General features: G+C 39.1%; 1 protein-coding gene across 2 annotated transcripts in view; it reads left to right on the forward strand.

The window, feature by feature from the left end:
- The window catches only part of LOC137155175 (RNA binding protein fox-1 homolog 1), a 194,800-nt gene that overhangs the window by 128,605 nt on the left and 38,671 nt on the right, over window positions 1–27,524 (forward strand). The window contains exons 9-10 of one of the 2 annotated variants that reach the window (XM_067551274.1): window positions 339–471; window positions 18,882–18,921. In XM_067551274.1, coding sequence (XP_067407375.1) covers window positions 339–471; window positions 18,882–18,921 — 173 coding nt within the window. Of the gene's footprint in view, window positions 1–338; window positions 472–18,881; window positions 18,922–24,669; window positions 24,713–27,524 lie in introns of both variants that reach the window. The other variant, XM_067551275.1, reaches the window with a different exon arrangement.

Raw genomic sequence — 27,524 nt, forward strand, 5'->3', positions numbered from 1 at the left:
CTAATAGTGTAGGCTACCATTAATCCACTTGCTTCTTCTGAGTGAGATTCCCCTAAGGGAGTTACAGCCAGCTACTGTAGTGTTTTTATTTTTATTTTTTCTAAACTAAATGCCCAGTTTGCTGCCTCCTGTTTGCATGAAAAGATTTTTGTGTAAGAAGATCTGGCCTTTTGTCAGAGTAACAATTTGCTTGGTTTGAGTCTCCCACCTCTCCCAGTTACAGACAAGCTTGAATACACACAGAAACAGTGTGTTACATTTTCAGTATGTTAGCTTGTTTTAAATTGGAACGATCAGCATGACTGGAGTTCTTTATGTTTCTTTCGTCTTTCCCATAGTGCCAGGCTTCCCTTACCCTGCTGCAACTGCAGCTGCTGCTTACAGAGGTGCACATCTAAGAGGTCGAGGTCGCACAGTGTACAACACGTTTCGTGCAGCAGCCCCTCCTCCTCCAATTCCAGCCTATGGCGGGTAAGTGAATCAGCCTCTTTTACCTGTTACAATACATCCCCAAAGGCTACAAACTGTTTGTGAGTGCAGTGCATGCTGGTCTTGTCTCACCACAGAAACCAACACAGCATGCAACCAATCCAAGTGCCTGAAGTGGTGCACCTTGCACAGAGTATTGAAAAATGACTGTAATTTGTACTGTCATGGTTGGTGGCTTTCAGCATTTTATATGTCACATGTTGTTATGTAAATTCTCTTAGAGATTGAATGCTGTAGAACACAGAAATTTACAGCTAAAAGTGTATTTTTGATGATTGCAAACATCTGGTTATTAAGGAGGTTGGATGAAGTAAACTTCTTTTTTCAAATTCTCCCCTGGAAAGTTATCTCAGGATAACTAGAATGTTTGTGTTTAATTAATTAACTAATTAATTTATTACACATAAAAATTCAGTTTTGTTTCATTTTTTCCTAGTGGCATCTCTTCGGAAATCAGAATCTAGGCTGCTTCTCTCAGGGCCAAATGCTGCATTCTTTACTCAGTGAAATTCAATAGGATTTTTATTTCAAGTATGTCTGCAGTATTTGGCTCTCCGTAGCCAGCCTACATTTACTGAAAACCAAGGTGCAAAGTAAACACCACACTGAAATCCACCCTAAATGATGATGTAATAAACCATGTTCAGCTAATTAGGAAATCTCTTTAATCTTTTAAAAATGAAGATATAATTTTTGACAATTGGGGGATATCACAGCCCCTTTTAGCCCCTGCAAGTGTTGAAACAGAGATCTTATCATTGCACATGATCATTAAAATACATAATTTACTTTAATACTTGATTCTATCAAAAGGACTCCTAGAATTGGAAGAATCTGGCCCGTTGTATCAATGGTAGACTGGGTGAGTCCCAGATCCCAGCATCCCAGACCAGAATAGTATTCCATAAAAACAGGCCATAGTGGACAAGCCTCATCCCTTGTAGATCCCACTCTAGTCACTATTTCTGTCTGGTAAGTGGTTTGTATTTGTGACAGGCTGGACACAGTTCTGATTAAACATTGTGTCCTGCCAGACAAAAACTCAGGCTATTTACTAGACAGGTTCATAAGCTCCTGCAGTCAGTCAGCCACGGAACTGCAGGCTCTGGAGATGCCAGGGACTGGCTGTGTGATACTTCCTGTGCATCTGGCAATGTCAACTACCAACAAAGAAATAGGACAGTAATAGTGAGTTTTGTCATTTCTTTAAAAAAAAAATAAAGTAAACTGCCACTGACTGAGGTTATTTTTAAACACGCATTTATTAAATTGTTTCCTGGGGTGGTTTGAATAGTGCAGCAAAAAGAAATTGCCACGCATTTAATGGAAAAAGACTGAAGGATTTTTGCTAAGATTGGCTGCAACTATGTTCGTCGATACCAAACCAACAGCGAGCAGCTGAGTGAAAGAGTTCTTGCAGGTTAAATCACTGTTGGGATTGGAACTGGTTTAGCCTCTCTTCCCCACGGTGACAAATCTTGGCCATTGTGGTCCCAGCCAGGTGCACAAGTCCAGGGCACCATAATGGCTACCAGGCTGACCTGCTTCTGCGTAATATGCCAAAAGTTCAGGTCCACCCTCCATTAGCCCCTAAAGACAGGCTGTTTCAGAATCTGTGAGCCAAACAGCATACCCAACACTTGATTCACTGGCCTCATGGGTGTGTCTACACTGCAGCTGGCAGTGAGCCTCCCAGCCCGGACAGACAGACTTATGCTAGCTCAGCTCTAGCTAGCATGGTATAAATAGCAGTGTGGCTGTTGGGGTTCCAGCAGAGGCTCAGGCAAGCCATCTGATCTCAGACCCAGTGGGTCGGGTGGGCTTGGGTGTCTGAGCTGCCGCCTGAACCAGAAGAGCCACACTGCTATTTTTAGCATGCTAGCTTGAGCTGAGCTAGCATAAGTCTGTCTGTCTGGGCTGGGAGGCTCACTGCCAGCTGCAGTGTAGACCTACCCTAAGTGGCTCCCTTGCAAAAACTAGCACATTCCACCCTGTATGCCTAAGAGTTACAACAACACAATTACAGAAAGGAAAAGACCAAGAATGGGAAACTCATGGACAGAACACACCAACATAAATATCACATAGGAAACCCTCTAATGGGACTCAAAGCACCACATGTCCCACATCACCACCTGTGACAGGCACATATCCATCCTTCCCCAAAATGCTAGTGTTGGTGAGAGTGTGGGTAAAACATCACAGATGCAGGTTTACTTCCCGGGCCTGCTTGCAAACCAGCCTGTCAATCATTCTAGCCTATATACTGGTATCTGTGGAGAGGGCCCATTTGGCCTCTGCTACCATTATAGCTCCTCTCTCACCACCTTGAAGCTTTTGGGATGGTTGGGAAAAAGGGCAAGAAGTTCCTCTCTATCCCTTCTTCTCCCTTCTACCAGACCATGCAAGTAATGGTCCACCTTAAAAGGGCCCGGCTGAATTAAATTCAGAAAATTATGCTAATGTGTTGTTAAGGCTGTACAATTGAAATTACAGGAAGTCATACAATTAAGGTTCCCACAAAAATGTTAACTTGCCCACATTGCATATCTTGCATATTTTTAGTATATTTTTGACAGTAGAAAAAGTTATCTAGAAATAAACACAATTAAAAAGAAAACCAGAAAATTCTCCATAAGTGCAACCTGGTCAGTTTAACCTTGCTTTTGAAACCTTACATTTTGGTGCCTTTAACTGTACAGTGTTTACTTTGCATTGCATGTTTTTCTTTTTTTTCCCCCCTTTCAAATTATCATATTAAAAAAAACCCGAACTTTTGACAGGAGTCAGATTGGTAGGGGAGCGAAGGGGGGGGAGGGAGTGGGAGTATTCCTAGCTCTAGCCAAAATCTAAGTTTCACCCACTCACTGAGTCACTTATTTAAAGGCAGATTGTGCTGCTGATGATTAAAATTTGTGTGTATGCATTGGTTTGCTCTACAGGGCTCCCTGAGCTTGGCTCCCCCTTCGTAAATATTGAATATGACCATGAGCTGTGCTAGGCTTTTTGGTGTGGCTTTTCCTTGATTGGCAGAAAAAAAAAGTAGTGGTTTTTCTGAATGCCACCAATATGTGGTACTAATATAAGATGCTACAGTAAATTGTTGAGATCTGAGAGCCTTCTTTTCCTTTATTAAATGAGGGATGAAGTAATTAAAATGTTGACATTCACTAGCATTCGAGTTATCACTAGAACTGGTTGGGATTTTTTTTTTTTTTTGGTGAAATATGGCATCAAAAATGCTAGTTAATCAGAACCAAAACTTCTCAAGGAAGGGTCTGTTTCAGCAAATTTCTTGATTTGAAAATGTTTTGTTTCAAAGTTTTTGAAATGAAAAATTCAGCTTTTCCAGGTCAAAATGATTTTTCATTTTGAAATTTAAGGTAATTAGGGTGAAAATACATTTTAAATTATTGAAATCAAAACACAATAATTTCAAAATTATTTAAATGAAAGGTTTCAGTTGACCAGAACCAAAATAGTTTCTGAATTTTTGGTTTACAAAATTTTGGAGGGTTTTTTTTTTTTTTTTCCATCTTGAATTAGAATGATTCCTTTCCCCAAAATCTGTTTCCTGCCCAGTTCTAGTTCCTGCCATACCGAAATACACGGGGGTAGTTAATATCTTTCAGAATTATTATTCCAGGTTCTCTGCAGAATCATTGTATATGTCTCTGCGTCCCTCAGTTCTTATTTTTTCATAGAATCCAAGTCCAGAACAGGCCATTGTGATCATCTTGTCTGACTTCCTCTATAACAGAGGCCATAGAACTTCTTCAAAATAATTCCTAGAGCAAGTCTTTTAGAAAACCAGCCAATCTTGATTTTTGCAGTTTTCTTCACAGCTAAAGAATCTTTTTTTAAATAAAATAAAAGAAGATGAGATTCTGTAAAACAAGATAGCATTTTGAGAGTGACGCTGGTACAGCAGAGTGATGCATACAGGCTGTTGCTAAACCCTGACTCTTGGGAGGAGTATGAAGGTCTAGCCATTGTAATAGGCAGTAACTGTACAGAGCCCAATAGCTGACATTTAAAATGTTTGAAACTCTGTTGTCTTAAAGTAAATAAATATATGTGCAGATGTACCAGGTATCTAGCTGTGTAGCTTACAATTTGAGGACCCATTCTACGCACCAAGTTCAACTATCCATTTTAAAACTTTCCTAACTTCTGTATTTTGAAGATTGAATCTGTTTACATGGTAGGAAATACTAAACTAGTTGTCGCAGCTAGTATCACAGTCCCTACTTAGTTGGGAACCAGAATGTCACCAGAGTCACCGGAGTGACTCCCACTCTGAGCTCCTGGCATGAGAGCAATTCCACTCTCTACTGAGGCAACTCTGGCTTCAAAATATTTTTTTAAAATTAATATATTTAATATCTATTAATCAACAGGAAGTGAATTCACAACGCTTCTCATTTCCAGATCCACAGTGTTACCTCCTAAACATCTTTCATTCCTTGTCTCCTAAATTGCCAGCTTGCGAGCATACTTAGAAGTCTATGCCAGGTGCAGGGAAGTCCGCTGACATGGATTCAATTAATTTACATTTTAATGCCATATTTTTTTCAACTGCATCAAGGACTATTTACATATCAAGTTTGAAGTTATCTGCTCAGAGAACAAGGTGGTAATAGGTACATATGTTTTGAAAGTGGAGGTAAATATCCTTAAATCTGAGCAGCCTGCATTATACATGCATACATACATACATATATATACATATAATCTCCAGTTATATTTATTTACCATGATCTTAGTTTGATGTAATATCCTAAAATAATATAAAAAAGCATGCTACAATAATATAGGATTTTACATACTTTTTTAATTAAGTTTTTAAGTTGGAAAATGTGTTTATTTCATATTTGCGTAACTCAGTAATGGATGAACACTTTTTGCTCATACTTTAGAAACACAAATACAAATCACCTTAAACTCAGACTAAGCAAAAAAAAAAAAAGTTATCCTGAGGGAGCATGTTTCAGAGAGTTGCAAGTGCATGATAACAAGGAACTTGCATTTGAGCCTTAACTATAGTGGTTGCTACATATGACTGCTATAATATAGTTTGGCTAGTACAATCACTCAGCAGCAGAGAATTGAATTTCCAAGTGTAATAGATGTCTAGTCTTCACTACAACATTTCTGCATAGAAAGGAAGACTCTCTGATTCTGGAATAAATCAGAATTGTTTTCTGGTTGTGCTTCAGGGGTCTCTTGATCTTCAATATGAAAGTTGAACACAACTGTGTGGGCAGCCAGAGATCTCATCCACCTTCCAAGCTTATTGTTTCATGGACTTTCATTAAAGCTAGTATCAGAGAAGGCAGGCAATGCTATGATGGGGGTCAGTAGGGCCATCTCCTGCATCTCCCTTTGGGTCTGTTGGCTTCTTAGGTAGTTGAGGTGAACCCTAATGAGGATTCTAGGATTCACTTCTACAGGTAATATATGTTCAAATATAGTTTGCCTTGTCTACGCTAGGGGTTTTAAATGTATTAGCTAAAATGTGGTAACACATTTTTAAAATACATCTTTTTATCTTAGTATGGACAAGCCTTAACTATCTCTAAACTTTTGCATACATCTATCTTCAAAAGGAGGCAATTATTTCTGATTTGCGTTGCCATTGTTCCTGGTTGTAAGTTCTAGGTCATGAGAACAGTGGCCCTAACTACATGAAATACATTTGTATCCATCTAGCTAGTTACCCCACAAACCCCACCAATGCACATGTGATTCACAGAAGTAAACTGCACAGGGGAAAGCCCCACTGTGTCCTAGCGCAATGTGTCTGCATTAGAGGCGTGCTCTAATGTAACTTCATTGATGATTTCCTTAATGTAGACAGGGCCTCAGTCTGTCTGCACCCAAGTTTTAAAAGGGCCTCGCAAAGAGGCTGAATGGATTTTCCTCAGAAAAATTCCTCTTACCAGTTTTCACCACCTATGGAACATAAATTGACAAATACCAAGTTCTCTGTCACAAGGAGAGTGGGACTCATGGAAAACTTGGCTGGAGGGAAAGTGTCAGGCCACAAAGAAGTACACAAAAAGTTTGCTTGCCATCAAAATAGTCGAGAAGTCTTTGAACATTGTGGATGAATATACTCAGCAGCAGTTTCTTCTTCCTCACCCCAACATGTAACCCAGTTCCTTTCATGCTGCTGATCTCACATTGCCAGTCAGTTATGCTTCCCAGGTTCCTAAGCTTCCTCAATTTTTTTCCGTACTAGAGTCCCTCTTTCTTCTCCATTCCTTCCACAGAGTTTCCTTCTCTCCCTTCATGTTTTGTTACTGCTATAGCCCTATAGTGACTCCCCATTTGACACTAATATCCACTTTCCCCCACTAATTAGGGTTCAAATTAAGGTTCAAAGCTGACAACAGGAAGACAAGTTATTTGGGAATACTTGAGAGTTTCTGACAGGGAGGAGGGAGATGAGGTAGGTTGATATTCCAGGGAAAAGTCCTGCCCTACTGTGCCTCTCAGTTGCTTGGAAACTGTCACCAGGCTATCAAACTTTCCCAGATCCTTGATAAAATTGTAAAAAACCAGCCAGTTTTGTAAGGGCTAATTTACTGTATACTCCACTAACTGAGCTGATGACTATTATGTCATCTCACCTGAAAACAAATGCACCCCTCATATATACTTGTACTTTGTATCTTATGCCATTATTGAACAGATAGACATAAAAGTAAAATTATTTGGTTGAGTCTTACGTGTCTGTCTTATAAATCACACAATACTGGACCTACTTTGAAATTAAAATTTGCTGACTTAGAAATGAATATGGTACTTATGAGGCATAACCATTCATAACTAATGAATGGCTCTTTCACTTGAGAGTTAGGCAGTTCTGTAACTCATGGAAATAACTTTTAGTTTGTTAATTCATGGAAAATAATTTGGTTTTACCATTCGGGGCATCATTTTAAAATGGTACAATGTGGAGCTTGCTGATAACGTACCCAGGTTCTTTCTGTGCTATAAAAGTCCTGCTTGAAATGCAACAGGAGTCAGGTTCATTCTTGGTGAGTAAGTAGGGTGCTGAAATTTGGAGCCCTTTTGGAGCCCTCCATTTGACAGGAATCTTATTAGTTTCAAGAGCATGTTTTGGGGGGAAACAGAGGGAAGAAGGTATTGATGTAGATGACTTGCTAATGTAGGCAGTACAGAGTCCCTGTAACTGGGGGAGGACTATGCCAGGAAGCTGGGTTTAATTGTGTGCTTGTCGTAGAGGAAGCGCAACTTGTGCCTGTTACACTGTTGGGCACTATGCAGGTTTGGCAGCTCAGTTGGGGAGGAAAACAGGTGTTTTTTGTGGATTGGCCACACTCTTCCCTGTGCACTCTCCTCTTTCCCCCATCGATGGTGTCTGGGGATGGCATCTATCTATTTGATCACTCCAAGCATCCATTCTCTTATCTGTCCCGCACTCTCACCGTATAACTATCTTTCCCACCTGCTATTCCATAGTGGTCTCTGCATATTCTAGGAATTGGATCCTATACCATGGTTATACCATCAATTCCCAGTTTAAAATGTGGGAGGAAGAAAAAGATAATTACTGTACAGATAAGCTACTTGCTAGTTTTGGGGACCAACTCAGCTACAACAACACTGCGGACAAGTTTTTAGTATGTTGTTTGTGGTATTTCCCTCTCGGTTTTCTCTAGGCTCACACAAACTCCCTCCCCCTCTGGGCTCCCCTTGTTGTGTATATATGCAACTATTAGAACAAACGTGTCTCGCTAACCCACAGTTTGATTGACCTTCAGCTTTCTTCTGTGTTGTGATGCCTGCATTTGACTTTCAAAAGCAAAATATATAATTTGTTGGTGGCAAAAGTTCTTAAAGTTGGACTGGCCAGAGGGGAGAGATTTTTATTTTATTTTGACCATTTGCTATACCAGTCAGAATTTGCCAAACGGTCGCTATTTACAAGATGTTTGGCACAGCTTTATTGTTAAGATTTATGAAACAGATGGTTACGTCATGTTGGTTTGTTTTTTGCTAGTGAAAATGGTATGATTATACTGATCAAAAGCTATTACCATCTGCCAGTTGTTTGGTAGCTTGAATGAACTGAGTTGGTACCCTCAGACTTTTGTCAGTCATTTCATAGTCTGTATGAAGTGTGTCAGTGGTCTCAGCAAATAGTCCAAGGAGTGGTGGACATATTCAAGGAAGGAAAATTGTCTTTACTTTATCAGTGGACATGGGGAGAGGACACAAAGGGGCCCTTTCCCTATCCCCATGCTCAGGCCTCATGCAGTCTAGCTCTGTAATGCTGAGGAAAAAGAAGGGAGACTTTTTGCCCTGTCAGCAGCAGTGATCAGCCCAGAAAAAGTGGTCAGAGCAAAGCTGAGTGGTGGAGGGGTCCCATGGCCCTTCTTCCTGCAGGCCAGTAATCATTAACATACTAGAGCTTGCTAGACCTTTCATACAGGTATAGTAAGACCTGCTTCTCACTGCTCTCTGCCCAGCACTACTATAGAAAGTATTCTCCTTCCCTGAATGCTCTGCTATGTAAGCTCTTCCCTGTCCCTTACTGAACCATGGTGCTCAGGACTATAATTCCACTCTATAATTCTGAATGAACATGTAAGTTTATGGAACTATAAACAGGATTTAAATGAATGATTATCCCAACATTACAGTTGAGCTACCCACTCAGACCTAGAGATGATCCTTCCTGCTCCAGAATGAGGTGTTTTGAGACAGCAGTGGTAGGGCAGAGTTTCCCAAACAGTAGGTCCCAACCCATGAGTATGTTGCAGGAAAGTTCTAGATGGGCTGCCACGTCCAGGCTTTGATTAACCCATCGCTGGCCCTGGCCTAGGCAAACATACACATCTCCCAGCCTGGTGCGAAGGGGAGACTGTAGCGGGTTATGGGGGGCAGTTGGAGAGTGAACCCACCCTGCATTCACCCTGCAATGAGTAGTTCCCAACCTGCCTCTTCATTCTATGTGGCGCACCATTCAGGTCTGGCCTAGCCATCCCTCCATGAGACTCACTCAAATTTGGCCTGGTCTCCACTCTGTCATGACAGAGGGGCAGCTGGCCAAAACTGGAGGTGCGCTGGGATTCTGTGCACCTCATTGCAACACCTGGAGCAGGGAGTCGGGTTCAGCTGTGTAAAACAGGAGCTGCTGCTGAGGGATTAGTGTATGGGATTGGAAGTTGCCAGGATGGGGGGTACATATATGTAATGGTGGGCTACAAAAAAAGACAAAATGCCATTGGTGCTGCCAAATCTGATGCCTTTCCATTGAACTGGGAATTGGTGATCATGTGTGTCTCCCCCCCCCCCATTTTGCTTATCCCTCAAGTCATTCTCAAACTGAAGCTGGATCACGCCATACTAATAACTCAGTGCACCTGCCTGGCCAAGACAATATCGGTTTTCCAAGCTTTACAGACTCTTGGTCCAACCTCTCTCACCTCTTCCTTTCCTTCCAGACCTACTGTCCCAATATCATGGTCAGCAGTGGCATCCAGGTCTGAGCACTCTGCATCTTGTGGCATTGATGCAGTCTGTTTAGATCAGGTGGAAAAAAGCTGTTCAAAGGCAGTCCAGCAGATTCTACTTAATAGTAGGAAGCTATTTACTAGAACTAGAGGAACTTATTTGGGCAAGTGGAGATGCTTTTTGGATTTCACTTTTCATTGGCTCAGGGAATTTGGCCAGTATTAGCCTGGATTCAGGACTTTTTGGATTACCTGTTCTGTTTTAAATTGCCAGGTCAGTCTCTCAGCTCATTATAGGTCCACTTGGTAGTGTTCTCAGCATTTTATTCATTGATGCAAGGGAAATGAGTATTTTCCACTCCTAGATTTCTGAAAGGTGTTGCTTGTAAAAGAATCTGTTCCTCCGTGAGACCTTACCACTGTGCTTGCTTCCCTCACGGAGCCTCCATTCAAACCTCTAGCAGCCTGCTTTCTGTTTCTCCTTTGTCAGAAGATGGCCTTTCATATTGCTATAACATCAACAAGGAGATAAATGAACTGGAGGCCCTACTGGCAAAACCTCCAATTATTTAAAGATGTAGTAGCGTTCAGGCCACATCGAAAATTTGTGACCAAAGTGGTTTCACTTTTTCATCTTAACCAAACAATGTACTTGCCTGTATTTTTTCCCCCAAGCCACAGTTGAATGCAAATGAACAATGACTTCATACCTTGGATGTAAAACAAACCTTAGTGTTCTACCTAGACAGGATTCAATCATTTTGATTATCATCCTGGCTTTTTGTCTCCCATGTGGACCGGATGAGAGATCAAGCAGATTCGGCACAAACAATTTCAAGATGGATTACTTCCTGTAATCATGGCATGTAGGGCTGCAGTTTGATTCTCTGTACATATCTTTGCCAAATGCTACACCATCGTGATTGCTTCCAGGTCAGATTCAGGCTTTGAAAGAACCGTTCTGCAGTCACTATTTAAGAAGACTGCAAGCCTTACCTCCTTTTGTTACTGCTTGAGAGTCACCTGAATGGAATATGCATCTTAAACCACACAAAGAAGAAAAAATGATTAATTATCTGTACTTTAACTGTTGTTCTTTGAGATGCGGGTGCAGAGGTGTGTTCCATGACCGATCCTTCATCTGATCTGCATTGGAGTCTTCAGACACAGATTCTGGTGTGAAGGAACTGAGGGGGTTAGGAAGGCACCACCATTAAATAGTCTCTGGGGGACTGGAAGGAGTCATAAAATGCGTGTGCTATGCAAAGTTCTCTGGCTTTGACATGCTGGGCGTGCACACACCTGCGTTGACTGGTGTGGAGAAAGCAAATAAGGAAGTTATTTACTCCTTCTCATAACACAAGAACTAAGGGTTTCCAAATGAAATTAATAGGCAGCAGGTTTAAAAGGAACAAAGCACAGTCAACCTGTGAAACTGTTTGCCAGAGGATGTTGTGGAGGCCAAGACTATAACAGGGTTAAAAAAGAGGATAAAAATAAGGACAAGCGGAGAACAAGAAAAATGTATTCTTGAGTTCACAGACCAAATTGCATGTTAGTGTTGGGAGGGGCAAATCTAATATAAAATATTTCTAACTAATATTTTGTATTGCATATAAAAGTAGTATCAAAATAATGAATATTCTGTGGGTCTGCAGTATGATAAATACATGGAGGATTACTCTAACCCAAAATATTTACTTTAATTAAAAGTTAATACAATTTCATACCCAAAGCTGTTCATAAACTGTTGTCTTAAAAAAAACTCACATATATTCAAGACCTAGTGGGGCCATATTTCACAAGCAGTCCCATTTATTTCAATAAGGGTGCTTAAAGTATAAAGCATCAGAAAGGGGGGTGGCAGAATTGCATTCTTGGTCCTTACTCAGGTCAGCTGTCTTTGACTTTGGTGGGACTTGGCCTCCGGGAGGACAGATAAGGTAACTCAAGATTCGACATGATGTTAATGCTACCTCAGTGTAGCAGAGATAAAAATCTCCATATAGCTAGGGAATGCAAAGGTAAGGGATGACATGCAGATGAAAAATATTCGGGTTTTATACACTAGAAATTGATTTCTACCTTGCTTTTCCTGAAAAATGCTAGGGACTACTGCAGAACTAGTGGGATTGTGATGCTGAATCACAAAGGCAGTGAAGCCTAGACTAACTGAAAGGAGAAGGGATTTTTATTCAGGCTGTTTAAAACTTATTTTGTTTTATTCTTGTTAACACCTATTGAAACTACTGAAAAATGTTTGGAGGAAAAGTTCATTTAAGGGTCAAGGGTTCTGACTGCCCATTTCTAGGTCATGTTGGGAAGACTGCTCCTGGAAAATAAGAAAGATAAGGTTTGATATTCCTGAGGTTACAAACAATCAAGGGACAAAATCACCTTTTATAAAATTATTTTTAATCTGCTTTTATTAGACATCACAGAGCAAAGATGGGGGGAAAAAGCAGAGAGGGACAAGAATTTTACTTTACTTTCCTACTTCAGATTTCTTTTGAGCTTTAAACAGCATTGTCAGCCATGCTCCAACATAACCTGGATATTTTCTAATATGCTTTTTACAGTGGAAGCAGTAAAACAAATACATACACTTCACCAATAAAACAAAAATAGAAACATAAAAATCCCATAATGGATAAGACCAGTGGACCAGCTTTGAAAATGGCCATTGCTAGATGCTTCAGAGGAAGGTAGAAAAATCCTCCTAATACATTATTACGAAATAACATATCCATTGGGGTATCTTCTTCTTAATCCTCAAGCAAGTAGTGGCTAGTTTATGTCTTGAAGCATGTGGGTTCTGTTACATTTCCACCCACACCAGGTAATGGAGATTCTCAATAATCTTTTTCTAAATTTTGCTGTCAGAAAATTATTTTCCATGCAGTGTAGCCAAAATAAAATTGCTGAAATCTTAGGGCTTGGTTCACCATTCTGGAGCTCAAACAAAGTGGAGAGGTAGGGCTGCAGGGAGCCTGCTGTGGCTGACCCAGAGCCACGAGGAGCAGTTCTACTTTACCACGCTGGTATAAGTGCCTTCAGGGACCTTATGACACTGGAAGTCAGGTATAGTAGAGCTCTGCTCTGCCATGCCTATCTCCAAAATGTGCCCTCTCCCTTCACTTTGGGGTTGGGGGAGGTGCTGGCACAGGAGTCAATAACAGTGGCAGAGTATTCCACCTGTCCCCAGAGATTTCACTTTTTCTGATTTTCCTGAACACTAATAAAACACTTCTGAATACCACGTCTCAATTTAACACAACCCAGTCAGCAAACTTACAGAAATCCCTTTTTGGAATGGGGCACTTCCTACATCAGAATTCAAACCACATGACTCTTCCCAGGACCTCTCTTGGCTGGTGTTGAACTCTGAGTGCAGCCTGTTTATTTTTTAAATTATGTTGAGGAATAAAATATAAAAAGTCACAGAGAGATAATGACTATGTTGACCTTTAATCCTATGCACATACTCCAGACTGTGTCTTGCCACCTATTTCCCAAATACAAATTCAGACAGAGGAAAAAAGGTCGAGTGAGGAATAGGAAAAATTACCGCTAATAAAGTTATTTACTATTGTTCAAATGTTGAAAAAGAGAAAAGTATAAGGATTAAACATAATCATGTATCCAGCCTGTGTTATAATAAATTATTGGACATCATTGATGAGTTGCAGTCATAGGCGTTTACAACTGATGAAGATGGTAAATGAACTCTGAAATAGTATATGAAAGGTGCAGAAAAGTAAACGAGGCTACACCAAAGGAGTAAGCATTTTATCTTTTTATATAAAAATCAATGTTCTGCCACACTGTGGAGGAAACAAAATAAAGACAGTTTATTTTTGGTTCCTGATATGGCATTTACGAATATCATACCCATTAGCAGGATTCTGTCCTTTCATCTTACTATTAAAGATGTGGTCTGAACATGAAGCCAGTAAATATATTTTGTTCATTTTATTGTAGAATATATCCTTCCAGTACATAATTTAATATCTTTAATCAAGATACCTTGGAAGTATGGTTTGAGAAGTTACATACTGAAAAATCAAAATGTTTTGTTCTCTTAAGTATCAAACTTAAAGGAAGATAGATGAATAAAATAACCTATCCCAAGCTACAATTCTGCTTCATTCATGAATTGTCGGTAAAGGAGCATCTTTTCATCCTGAAGTGCTAAGAACATCAGGAAGTGAGGTGAAAGGATGATTTCAATCTCTGGCAGACAATGTCTCCAGTTCTGTATTGTCTACATGATAATGCCTAATAATAATTAAAAGTAGTATATCCTACTATATGCCACAATATTTTACTACGACAAAGTGATGCAGAAATAGATTGCTCTGACTTGTAGTAATCATATTTCCACTCAAAGATGCATATCTTGCATATGAATCTGAATGACGGGAGAGACCTTGCATCCATTCGTCATGGGAGCCTCAGGTTTCCAGTAGCTGTAATGCTTTTTGGCTTTAGTCAGTGAATAAATATTTGATTTCACTGTGTTGCCTTACGTTTAACTGGCTTATGATTATTGAGGTGTCAAGTGCTTTAAAAAGATACCTCCAGTCTGTTCCTATGGGCTTCCACTAGAGATTTCAAAGTTTGGGCTCCACCACCAATAAGTATATAAGAAAGGAGAGTGTTTTCACATACTCCCTTTCAAGATCAAAAGAACCAGTGTAGACCCATGCTGCTGTTGTCCTTGTGTGTACTGAAGTATCACGTCCTTGTATAGTTGAGACAGTAATTCAAACTGGAATATTGTCATCTTCAGGAATTTAAGAATAGCATGTTGCTTGAGTTTGTCATGCAACAGGAAATATATTGAAGGTGATTAAAGGGATGGGGAGAGAAGACCCACTCTATTATTCACACATGCCTGTGCCCTCTATACATTTAATATGATCCGATGATATTTTGGTGGAAGATTTTTTGTTTGCTTAGGCACTGTAGATTCAAGTAGATGCTTGTCTGAGTAGGATATAGTAAGCGAGTAGAACTAAAAATGCTTCATTACTGGGATGCTGAATGAGGCAGGAGTACTAGCTGACAACGTTGGAACAGGAGTGGCTAGCTACCCATGCACAAAACTGTTTTTTTTTATGTTATACTACCTGTAGTTTTGTTTGTTTAGTTTTTAAACGTCTTCATTGTACACCTTTTGTTCTACTCGGGCCTGATATATGGAACCAGATGGAGGTTCAGAATGCACTGGATTTTTGTGCTGTATATAAGCCGTCCTCTTTTGAGTTGCCAGTCTTAGAATTAGGAACATGCAGTTTATACTTTTACTGTGTTGAAAAACTAGGATGCATTGTGCGGTAGCACTGACTTGTTTTGTAATGATGGCCTCTGAAACAAAGCAAACAGGAATCTTCATATGTTTAGAATAAGGAGTCCTCACCTTCCAATACATATGTATATTATACCGCGTGTCATTTGTAAAACCTCACTGTATGAGAACTGTAGAATAGGGTTTCTCAGACTTTGGCGAAGCATGGACCAGATCTTAATAGTATCTTGTAAGCCACTTCTCCTGCTATTCATGATCATGTAATACTTGGCACCTACAGGAATTGCTTAAATTAGAAAAGCATTTAATATGTTAAACCCATTGTAACACCCATTGATGGCAGTGGAGCCAGGATTTCACCACATGATATTATTCCATAGTAACTGTTGATTAATTATTAAGAAAAATAATGTTGAGACTAATATACATATATATATTTCAGGGTAGTTTTGGCCAGCTGAACACAGTTTGGACACACACACACACACACTATTTCTTGGCCATTTGGAATTTGGTCATATGAGTCCAGTTGATTAGATGATGTCTCTTTGACATAAAAATGCTTATCAGAAATGCAAATATGACTTTGCTTAGGATTACAACTCAATGACAGGTGCTTTGCCCAGGCAAATTGAGAGTATTAATAAAAAATAATTGCACTTAGATATTTAACCCTTGGAACAATATTGTCAATATTAAAAGTCAGACTTTGTAGGTTGCAAAAGCCTTTGTTTGCTATATACATTCTTGAAAACGATTAGCATAAAAGAGGGGAATATATATATAATACATGTGCGGTACACGTTTACTCCAAGTAAACTGCATGTTTAAAATGAGCAGGCCTGTTATTTCAGCTTTCTGACAGTGTAACACAATTGAAAACACTTTTCTGTATATTTGCAAACCGTACATATTGATAATTTGTCTTGGCTGAATGCAGCAATCTCTGGAGTGAAAAGTTAACAGCAACATAATTTCACTAAGCAACAATTACGGATAAGAAGGGTAGAAGAACATATCCAGCTGAAACTGCAGAGGAATTTATATCAGTTTAGTGTATTCTTCCAAGTAGTAACGTGGCCAAAGGACCAAGGTTAACACTTCTATTCTTGTGGAAAATGCCACCAGAACTTTAATGGCCACAAGTTGTCAGGATTTTGATAGTACATCTTGCCCTAATACCACTGGTTCAGCATTGACTCAGTGGATAGGCCCCTCCTATTTAATCATTGTCACTTCTCTCTGTTCAGCATATAAGTGTTTCTTAGATTAATAAATTCCAAGGCCAGAAGGGACCATTTTGATCATCTAGTTTGACCTCCTATATAACATAGACCATAGTACATTCCCAAAATAATTCCTAGAGCAGATCTTTTAGAAAAACATCCACTCTTGATTTGAAAATTGTCAGCGATGGAGAATCCACCACGATCCTTGATAAATTATTCCAGTGGTTAATTACCTTCATTGTCAAACATTTACATCTTATTTCCAGGCTGAATTTGTCTAGCTTCACCTTCCAGCCATTGCATCATGTTATACTTTCTGTACAAGACTGAAAAGCCCATTATTAAATATGTGTTCCTCATGTAGGTACTTACAGATTGTAATCAAGTTTCCCTTTAACCTTCTCTTTGTTAAACTCAATAGCTTGAGCTGCTTGAGTCTGTCACAATAAGACATGTTTTCTAATCCTTTAATCATTCTCGTGGCTCGTCTCTGAACCCTCTCCAATTTTTCGACATCTTTCTTGAATTGTGGGCACCGGAAATGGACATAGTTTTCCAGAAGTGGTTGCTCCAGCACCAATACAGAGAAAAATAATCTCTTTATTCCTACTTGAGATTTCTCTGTTTATGCATCTCAGGATTGCAGAAACTCTTTTGGCCACAGCATTGCACTGGGAGCTCATGTTTAGCTCATCCACCGTAAACCTCAAATCTTTTTCAGAGTCACTGCTTCCCAAGATAGAGTCCCTATTGTGTAAGTATATCCTACATTGTTTGTTCCTAGATGTCTACATTTACATTTAACTGTATTAAAATACATATTGTTTCCTTGCACCCAGTTTACCAAATAATCCCAGTCACTCTGAATCAGTGACCTGACCTCTTTGTTATTTGCCATTCCCCCAATTTTTGTGTCATCCGCAAACATCAGTGATGATTTTATGTTTTCTCCCAGGTCATTGATATAGCTGTTAAACAGTGTAGAGCCAACAACCAATCCCTGCAGAATCCCACTGGAAATTCACCCACTTGATGATAATTTCCCATTTACAGTTAAATTTTGAGACCTATCAGTTAGCCAGTTTTTAATCTATTTAATGCATTCCATGCTAATTTTACATCTTTCTAGGTATTTAATCAAAATGTCATGTGGTACCAAGTCAAACGCCTTAGAGAAGTCTAAGTTTATTACATCGATACTATAGCCTTTGCCAGTCAAACATGTAATCACATCAAAAAAACATATCTAGGTAGTCTGACAGCATCTATTTTCATAAACCCATCTTAAAAGCCTCCCATCCAAGTAATGACATCTCATTTAGTTGGGGAGCACTAACATGATCACAGCACAAAACGATAATGCTGCAGGCAATTGAAAAATATTTCTACTTTCCACACTGTTTAAATATTTTAAAACCAAATTTATATATATATATATATATATATATATATATATAAAGAAAAATTAAAAGTTATTTTCAAAATAGATGTTTTTTTTTAGTAAGTAGCACTGGTAAACTACACAAGGTGCCAATATGAGCTCTTTTACAAATTGGCATGTGTAGCATCTCTCTCCATATTTCACCAGTTCACTCAAATTCCTGGAGTCAGATTTATTGCAGTTGTCCTGTTTATATTAGGGCTGAATTTGGCCCATGTTTGCGGAGTTTGTTTTTTTTCTTTGTTTGTTTGTTTTGGTTTAAGGTTTATGGGTATTATCTGCAGGTAAAGGATACAAATCAGCATCTAAATAGGAATCTTTTGTTCATGCCATCAAAAAGGGAAGAATCTGAAGGCCAATTATAGTGTCAGAGGAACAGAAAGATGGGCCCTGGTATGGGCCCCCTTCCACGGCAACACCACTCATAGCAACGCTCTCTCCTTCCCAGCACTGCAATCCTAATTCTGGCCCATATGTCTGGGCCTATCGCCCTGCTCTGAGTATTGCAACTTCACACTCACTGAAATTTGCTTCACTCATCTGCTTCCCCCTGCCCACCACCATCGTGACAAAATTAATTGCAGGATTGTCCCTTTGAACATTTTTATGTGGGGAGGAACCTATCAAAATGCAGACCCATTTTCAGAAACTGATCAGAGGCACTTGTATAACACATCGTTTTGCTTTGACTAAGCATTTGGCATACAGTATACAGATGTGATGACATTAGTACAATTTCCCTTTTCTGAGCTCAAAAGGACTATTGATTAATGTTACCAACCTCCTTAACCAGTGTGAAGAGTGCCCCTTTATTCTTTTCTGTTCTTGTGACAAGACTAACCTCAGCAGTGCAGGGGTTGGTGGTGTTTGCATGTGGAAATGCACTAATATGGATGTTTTTCTTTGTGTGTGCATCCTTGCAGTGTTGTTTACCAGGATGGATTTTATGGTGCAGACATTTATGTAAGTATTCATTGATGTGCATGCTGTCCTTGTACATTACCAGAGTCATTCTTTTTACAAGTTTGCTGCGTTGCTTGACTCTGTTTTGTCAATTTACCATCCCTCGCCTGTCAAAAAGAATTGAGAGGAATATTTCTCATATTGGAAGACCTTTCTGTTCATTACATCTATCATTGTTCAGTGGAGCTGAATTAACTCTTCAATCAAGTGCTGAATGAATGCAAAAATGAGAAAAGTGTTGGGTTTTTTCACCCGTCAAAATTAAAGTTTAAAAAATTATTATTATTTTTTTTTAAAAAGGTAAATATATTTATAATTAAAATTCAAGGCAAATTGATTAGTGTCTTAGTACCTGAATTCTGAAAACACTATTGGGCATATACTCTGATTCAGGAAAGCTTCCCTATTTATGGCAACATTTAAGCACGTGCTTAATTTCCATAGATGACGATGGAATTTAAGTATATTCTTAATTTAAGTTTTGCCTTGAATATGGATGGACTTAAGCACGCTCTTAGGTGTTTTCCTGAACTAGTGCCAATAGTGCTTCCTACTATGAGTAGTACACGTGGAGTCAATGGGACAACTCATTGCTCTAAGTGGCTGTTCATGATAGCAAATGTTTGCAGGCTTGGGTCCTTAGTTATCAATTTATATACATATTGAAGTGTTTTCCCATACTGAGGATTTTAGTTAGGAACTATATGAAGAAGCTGCTTATCTCTAAATATGTCTAAAGTGAACAGATTTTAAAACATTTGCCCCAATTTTCACTCTGTTGGGAAAAAGTTAAACAATCGTTAGAACCCATGCTCACAAACAGGGCCCAAGCATAATTTTTTCGGGCCCAGTACAAACTTGTAACACAGGCCCCCTCCCCCACACATACCACAATCTCTCATCCCATACATACAATCTCATGAGCCATGAAACGTTTTTTCCTCATGGTAATGGGGGGTTGCAGCCTGGGCTGGGTCCTCCAGGGCCTCCAGGTTCTGGTAAAGTGTACCCTTCCCCTCTCCCCTCCCCCCATGTGGGGGCCCTGCTCACAAATTTTCAAAATATATTGATGTAAAAAAAACTCATAGACATCTTTAGCTTTCCTTATTATTTTGATAAAACAATCAAATCTTAAAAATAAAGGTAATGAAATATCTTTTTTATAGCTATAGACAGCTTTCTTATCCAAATTATACTTCTGTTGTATAATCAGCATTGATATACAAAGAGATTGATTACATTAAATTGGTATGAACATTAAAAATTCATTAGATGGTATTAGAAAACATTAGTTATATTTATTACCAATGATCCTTTAGAGACATTTAGGATGAAACAGTTTAAATTTTCTGACAATAGATTAATATAAAAAAGAAAAAAATCTGAGTTTATGGGAAGAAGTTAGTGTTTTTTCTGCTGGGACAAAACTGGCTGGTTATAATCATTTGAAAAAATAAGTGCAGATTAAAAATACAATATATTAAGTGTTCGGATTGGGTTGGGATCCCCACCCTGCAGACTTTTGACGTTACTAGCTCTCCATTATTCACAGTGGATGCAACTCACCCCTTTACTGAAGGCCTACACAAGCTTCTGTACACAGCTTTAATTTGACTTAAATCCTGAATTGGAGGTTTAAGTGGGATTTGCTGATACACAGGACCTTTTGCACAGGGGTGAGTTTACCCAGTAGTGTCGTCTTCAGTTTTAATTCTTCTTGCCAAAAAGAAAACTGTACCCATTTTGCTCATCACACCAGTCTGAAAGGCAAGGGGCCCTGTTGAACCTGAATTAACTTTACAGTGTATTTGGACGTTACATATTTAAATTATAGTTGGTAGTTTTGGAGCCTACTGCTGCTGAAAGAAAAACTTTCATCTTTTGGGCCCTCAGTGGCACCAGCAATGTTTTTTTGTTTATTTGTTTTGCTTTTTTAACAAGATGGCCAACACCCATGACAGGCTTGAAAATACCAAATAGAAACCATGAATCTGATCAGGAAGGTAGTTAAGAAAGTGCCTAACTTTAAGCGTGTCAGTAGTCTCAATGAGGTTGGTTGGGCATTAGGCTCTGGTCCTGCAATTGACTTACATGGGGCTCCACAGAGATGCAGGGAGGTGTCCACAAACTGTCATTTACAGGATCAGAGTCAGTTTCCAAATACATTTCTCAGTTTCTTCATATAGAATAATGCTTATCTTTCAGACAGATGGACTGAATTAAAGCCATATAGTTTTCATATGTTGCAGACGTATTTTTTTTTTTGTATAATGTACCCAGAACTTTGTATCATACAGCTCATCATTTTTCTTTTCACTCTTGCTCTTTTCTACTCCTAAAATGGATTGAGAGAGAGAGAGAGAGAGTTAGATGTGTGAGAATCAGTGGAGAGAAAACATATGATTCAGAATGTATTAGTTCCCTGCAGAGCACCGAGTTATTGACTGGCTCCCAATCGATTACCATGAAGCTCCAGCTCAGTTAGCCATTTTAAATGGAGAGCTGAAATGTGTGAAGAAAGAAGGTGCTGAGAGGAAAATGACACCACAGTGGAACGAATAGACAACAGAAAGAAACAGAAAAGAAACAAAATTTAAATACATACCACAAATAATAGTAAAGAAGAGAAAAAAAAAAAGTTTCTCCTCAAAAAGCATAAAAATAGCCAAGTTTAAAACAGCAAATAATTGGAAAGCAAAACTGAAAAAAAAAAAAAAATCCACCCAAAGAAAAAGAAAATCAAGGCAAATGATCCCTTTGGTAAAAGATTGAGTAGCAAGTGTGGGATGGGGCATCTTGGACTATGGACATATGCACAATTTATTTCTCCGCTAGGTAGAGGATATGTAACGGAAGTGGAAAAGAGGGAGAAATCCAAAACATAATAATCAGTCAGGTAAAGATTGCATGGAAAACTAAGGGCAACAAACAGCTGAAATGACTTAATGCTAACCAAGAGGGTCGAGCAGAATGAGAGGGCTTTTATAAATGTAATAGGGGAAAAGATACAGTAAAGTGAAAATTCCGCAGGCACACCACGAAATGACAAGGGGAATGTAATAATGCCTCAGAAATAGCTGAGATATTGAACTCCCTTTTAAAATGTGCTTTTAACAAGAAAAATAAAGAAAAGAAAATTGCATAGTTAGGAAGAAAGGAAGGCTTTTTAAAATTAACTATTGATTCACTAACAAAAAACTTCATTAAAAGAGAGTTAAGATTGCCTGACAGTGACCTGTACCTTTCTAGAATACATAAATTCCCAGATGAAAATAGACATTTCTGACAACCAGCAAATACACTCAGCAAAATAAAAACAAACATTAGAAAACAAAGAAACACACAGTTAAAATAATGCTTTTCACACCACGCCCCCCCACCCTTTCCTTTTCCCACTGAACCATTGTCAGAAGGAATGCTTCAAGCACATCTGAGTGCCAGACTCTTCCCTAAAATGTGTGGCAGTCAGAGAGCAATAGGGTGAAGAAGAGCAGAGCTGTGCCCCTTCTCTTCTCCCCCCCCCCCCAAAAAGGGGGGTTTAAAACACTCTCATCCCTGGTCTCAGAAGTCCCTCAGGGAGATGATCTTAGCTCATCCTCTCACTCAGTCTTATTGTCCACAGTGATATCTACCATACCCATTGCTAGGTACCTGCATTAGTTTTGTTGCACGGAACAAAGTGATGGTTCACTGAAGTATAGAATTAGGACGGTGGATATAGAGTTGTGGATACTGTACAAGAAATCAGCATTTTTTGTCAGGATGGGTAAATTAATGTTATATTCCCAGTGCCTATTGCCATCTCTCCAAGGGCATAGTAAAGGTAGTGTTGGGGTGTGATGGATATCTGCAACCAGCTACATCTTGAAGAAAGATCAGGAGTTTTTTTGTAGAAGTGTAATAGTCATCCATTTAGTGTTCTCCTTATTATAAATACATGGCTTTATGTCTGGATTCCCCAAAGCCAGATTTATAACAGCATTTTAGTGTACAAAGTTTTCTTAGACTAAAGACATTTAGGTAATTTTGGGTTTACTTATAAGAGCCAAACATTTTGAAGTTTACTTGTGAACTAATGATTTGTCTCACTGGCAGTATTAAGTATGTTCTAGTTGTTAGAGTAGAACCTGAGTTGTCTTTTCAACTATCAAAGATTTCAGAGTGTTTTATAATTGTTAGGGAAGCATTATTTTCTTCTGCTTACAGACTGGTTAAATGACTTGTCTAAGGGCACATAATAAATAATAGTGGCAGACCCAGGAATAGACTCCAGGTATCTCTCTTCTCAGCTTGGTGCTCTATCCACTCAACCAAGCTGTAGATGCCCACTTTTTTTTTAAAGGTCTTAGATCTACAGCTGAGATATCCTTTCATGTCCTATGTTTTGCATTGTAAATGCTGTATTGAAACAGTTGAATGCTGCTACAATTGTGATATTTGATGGGAAGTGTCTCGTGAGTAGTACAGAGGACTGTGAATCAGGATTTCTGAATTATATTCCATCTTCTGCCATTGGCTTTTTATAGCTTTGACCCTCAGCTAGGTGATGTTGGGCATTAAGTTACAACTCAGGCTGTAGAGAGCTGTGCACAGGCACAAAACACAGCAGGAGCTCTCCTAAGGGAGCCAAATGCCTCGGGCAGGGAGTATGGATGCTGCTACACCCTGTGGGAGAGGGCAGCATGCAGCCTTCATATGGGGCAGTTCCAGTGGTTCAGGCAAGATTGAGAAGATATGGAGACACGCTCCATCCTTTATCTCTTCCTGCTCTAGCTTTGCACCTTGAACGTGACAAAGATTGTGCTCAAGCCCTACACTGGGAAAATGGAGCGGAGAAGGCTCTTTGCACCTTTTCCCCAGTGCAGACAGACATTATTTAGCCCATAATGTCCACAGTGAGTTTACTCATTGAAAATGGGTATAAATAGTAGTTACCAGAGAGTGTTCAGAAGTGTAACTAATTAATGTTTGTGAAAACTTGAAGATTCTTGGATGAAAGCAGCTATCGAAATTCAAATGATTGTTTATCTACCCTCAACATTTGCACAAACTTTTATTGTTCCAATAATAAGAGTTCACTGTGAACCGTCATGGGAGGATATAGTCCCAAATGTTTAGAATAAAATTAATCTAGCCTTCCATGAGATCTAGCTAAACAATCTGTATTTATAAAAACACCTGTCACTGTGCTATCGAAGCCCTGAGTTAACAATTACATATACAATAAGGTATTATTAGGAGTAAATAAAACTGTAGTTTATATTCTCTCTCTCTCTTTCTCTCTCTACACCTAATATATGCACACACATGCATATAGAGCCTTGCAAATCTGTGGCTATCCACTTTATACCCATGGACCATTTTTGCGTATCACGGATCAGATGTGGATATAAATTTTGTATCCATGCAGGGCTCTACATGCATATATAATATGTGTGTGGATGTTTATATATTTTTGTGCACGCATTTGATTTTGTAACCCAAATGTATTTGATTTTCCACTTTGTCTTTTTTTTTTTTTTTTTTGACAAATTCCTTGCTCATTTTAAATCATAACTAAGATTCCTTGGCAACTGACCAGTTACCATGTCCCTCAGCTCTTTCTTGATTACTCTATGCCACAATGCCTTGTAAAATATTGAAAGCAAACTTGTGAATGAATGGCTTTGGGGAATTTGTGTGACTTTTGCATTTTTATTTATTTTAATTTTTTTGCATTCAAATCGTTACATTTCTGTTTCCTTATAGAGTAGTGTATCAAGAGCCTGTATATGGCAATAAGTTACCACAGGTATGAAGTACTGACTGATGAAAAAAACTCATCACATTGAATGTGAATTGCTGTGAAATCGTACTAACAATCAAATTAATGGGGGATTTTACAAATACAAAATGAAGGGGATATACCATTTTATGGTAGGGGTTAATTATACCACACAATTGCAAACAATTTAACATTTCTGCCTTCCTCTTAAAATTGATGTATGTCCCATTTAAGGTCCAGTGTCAGTAGGATTTTCCTAATGTCAGGACTGCATTATCACACATACTGACTGTCTACATTTATGTTTTTAGGGAAATCTCAAGCTGTTACAGAGCCACTGATGTAGTTCCACTAGTGGTAGCAATTGTGGGAGCACTAACTAGAGAGGGCAAAAGCACTGGTTACCATAGTCATAGAGTTCAAGACTGTAAGAGATCACCATTTCATCCAATCTGATGTCCTTAATATCACTGGCCACCAACACCATCCAGCACCCACATGCTAAACCCATCAAAAGTACAACAGTCCATAGGAGTTTAGACTATTATGTGCCACAGGCAGAGAATGTGGTGCACCAGCACCTACGGCCCCCCGAAATGGCAGGGGAATGACAAAGTTTATCTGAGATAAACCCAGATAATTCTGGCAAGTGACCTGCACCCACACACTGCATAGAAAGATGAAAAACCATTAAAGTCACTGTAATTTGACCTGGAGGATAATTGCTTCCTGACTTCATATGCGGAAATCTAGACCCTGAATATGTGAGCAGGAACCAATCAGCTGAGCATCTGAGAGAGGGAATACTCTGAGCCACCTTAGACCCTGACCCTCCTTCTTCAGTGTCCCATCTCCAGCTGTGGCCATCCCTGATGTTACAGAGGAAGGACATTTAAAAACAACAACAACCCACAAACACCCAGAATAAATTGGAGGGAGGGGCAGAGAATCCCTTCCTGACCCCTGTAGGTGCCTGGCTGAAGCATGAGCTTATAGGAAACCCAAGACATAAACCAGAAGTGAGCCCCATGACTGCTGAGCCCTGTCCCCTACTATGACAAGCAACCCGTCATACAGTTGCAGTATAAATTTGTCCAGGTCTCTCCCAAAATTCATTAATTGTTTGCCCCTGCAGCTTCTTTTGGCATGCTTTTCAGAATCTCACCTCTCTAATGGTGAGATGGTTAGAAACCTCCTAATTTCCAACCTGAATTTGCTCATGGTCAGTTTATATCCATTTGTTCTTGCGCCAACAATGTACTTTAGCTTAAATAGCTCTTCACCCTTCCTGGTGTTTACTCCCCTAATGTATTTTATATCTTTCTTTTCGCTAGACTCCACAAGCCAAGCTCTTCCAGTCGACTTTTTTAAGATAGTTCCTCCATGCCCCTGATCATGCTTGTAGCTTTTCTCTGCACTGTTTCAGTTTTAATTCATCTTTCTTTAACATGGATGACCAGAAGTGTACACAGTATTCCCAATGAGGTCTTACCAGTGCCTTGTTACAGTGCCATTAATATTTTTCTAGCGCTATGCCTTGCCTGATAAATCCTAGGATCACATTTCGTTTTTCACAATCTCATCACATCAGTGGCTCAGAGTCATCCGGTAATCTACCTACACACCCAGGTTTCTCTCCTCCACTGCTGCTTCCAGCTGATGAGCCCCCAGCTTAGTAGCAGAAATTCTTCTTATTAGACCCTAAATGCATGACCTTGAACTTTGTACTTTTGAATTTCATCCCATTTCTCTCCTTCCAATCTTCAAGGTCATCCATATCTTTCTGTATAAAAATCTGATCCTCCTCTGTACTGATGGTGCCTCCCAACTTTGTATCATCAGCAAATTTAATTAGCCCAATCCTACTTTTTGTGCCAAAGTCATTAATAAAAATATTGAGTAAGATTGGTTCCAAGACTGATCCTTGAGGAGTTCTGCTCAGGACCTCCCTGCAGTCCAATAATCCACCTTTCAGCATAAATCATTGCCTTTTCTCCTTTATCCAGTTCCTTCTCAACCTTACAATTCTTGTGCTGATCCCCAACTTCCCTAATTTAACTAATAAATTCCCCTGTGGTACTGTGTCAAATGCTGTACTGAAGTCCAAGTATACTAGGTCTACTGCACTTCCCTTATCTAAAAAAGATCAGTTATTTTCTCAGAGAAGAAAATCAGGTTAATCTGGCATGATCTTCCCCTGTTGCACTACATCCCCTTTACCATTTATCTCCATTAATTTAATGATTCTTTCTTTCACAATTTGTTCTAAAGCCTTGAATATTATTGGGGTCACACAAATAGGTCTGTAATTGCCTGGAAAACTCTTTTTTCCCCTTCCTTGTATATATGTAAAATGTTAGGTGTTTTCCAAGGAGACGGTACTACCCCCCAAATAGAGAGATATATTAAAAATCCTGGCTACTGGACTAGCAATCTCATGTGCCAGTTCTTTCATTATTCTGGGATAGAAATTATCTGGTCTCCCTGATTTGAGTGCATTAAGGTTCGTAAGGTTTTCTTCCATCTCAGATGTTGTCATTCCCATTTTTAGACACTCGTTTCCATCAGCCGTTCTTCCATCATGCAAGTGTTCCATATTTTCATCCTTACTGAAAACTGAGACAAATTATTCATTTAGTTTTTGAGCCATACCTACCTTCCCATCCAGACTACATAGCAGTCCAACATCATCCTTCCTTATTCTTTTTTTATTTATAAAACTAAAACCCTTTTTTTATGTATTTGAATTTCCTTGGCCAAACCTAATGCAACTTGACTTTCAGCAATGCTCACTTTATCCCCACATTTGCTAACCTCCACAATGTAGCTTTCTTTGCTG

Source organism: Emydura macquarii, unplaced genomic scaffold (assembly GCF_026122565.2).
Source record: "Emydura macquarii macquarii isolate MOO-44397 ecotype Brisbane River unplaced genomic scaffold, CSIRO-AGI_Emac_v2 contig_1348, whole genome shotgun sequence".
Lineage (NCBI taxonomy): Eukaryota > Metazoa > Chordata > Testudines > Chelidae > Emydura > Emydura macquarii.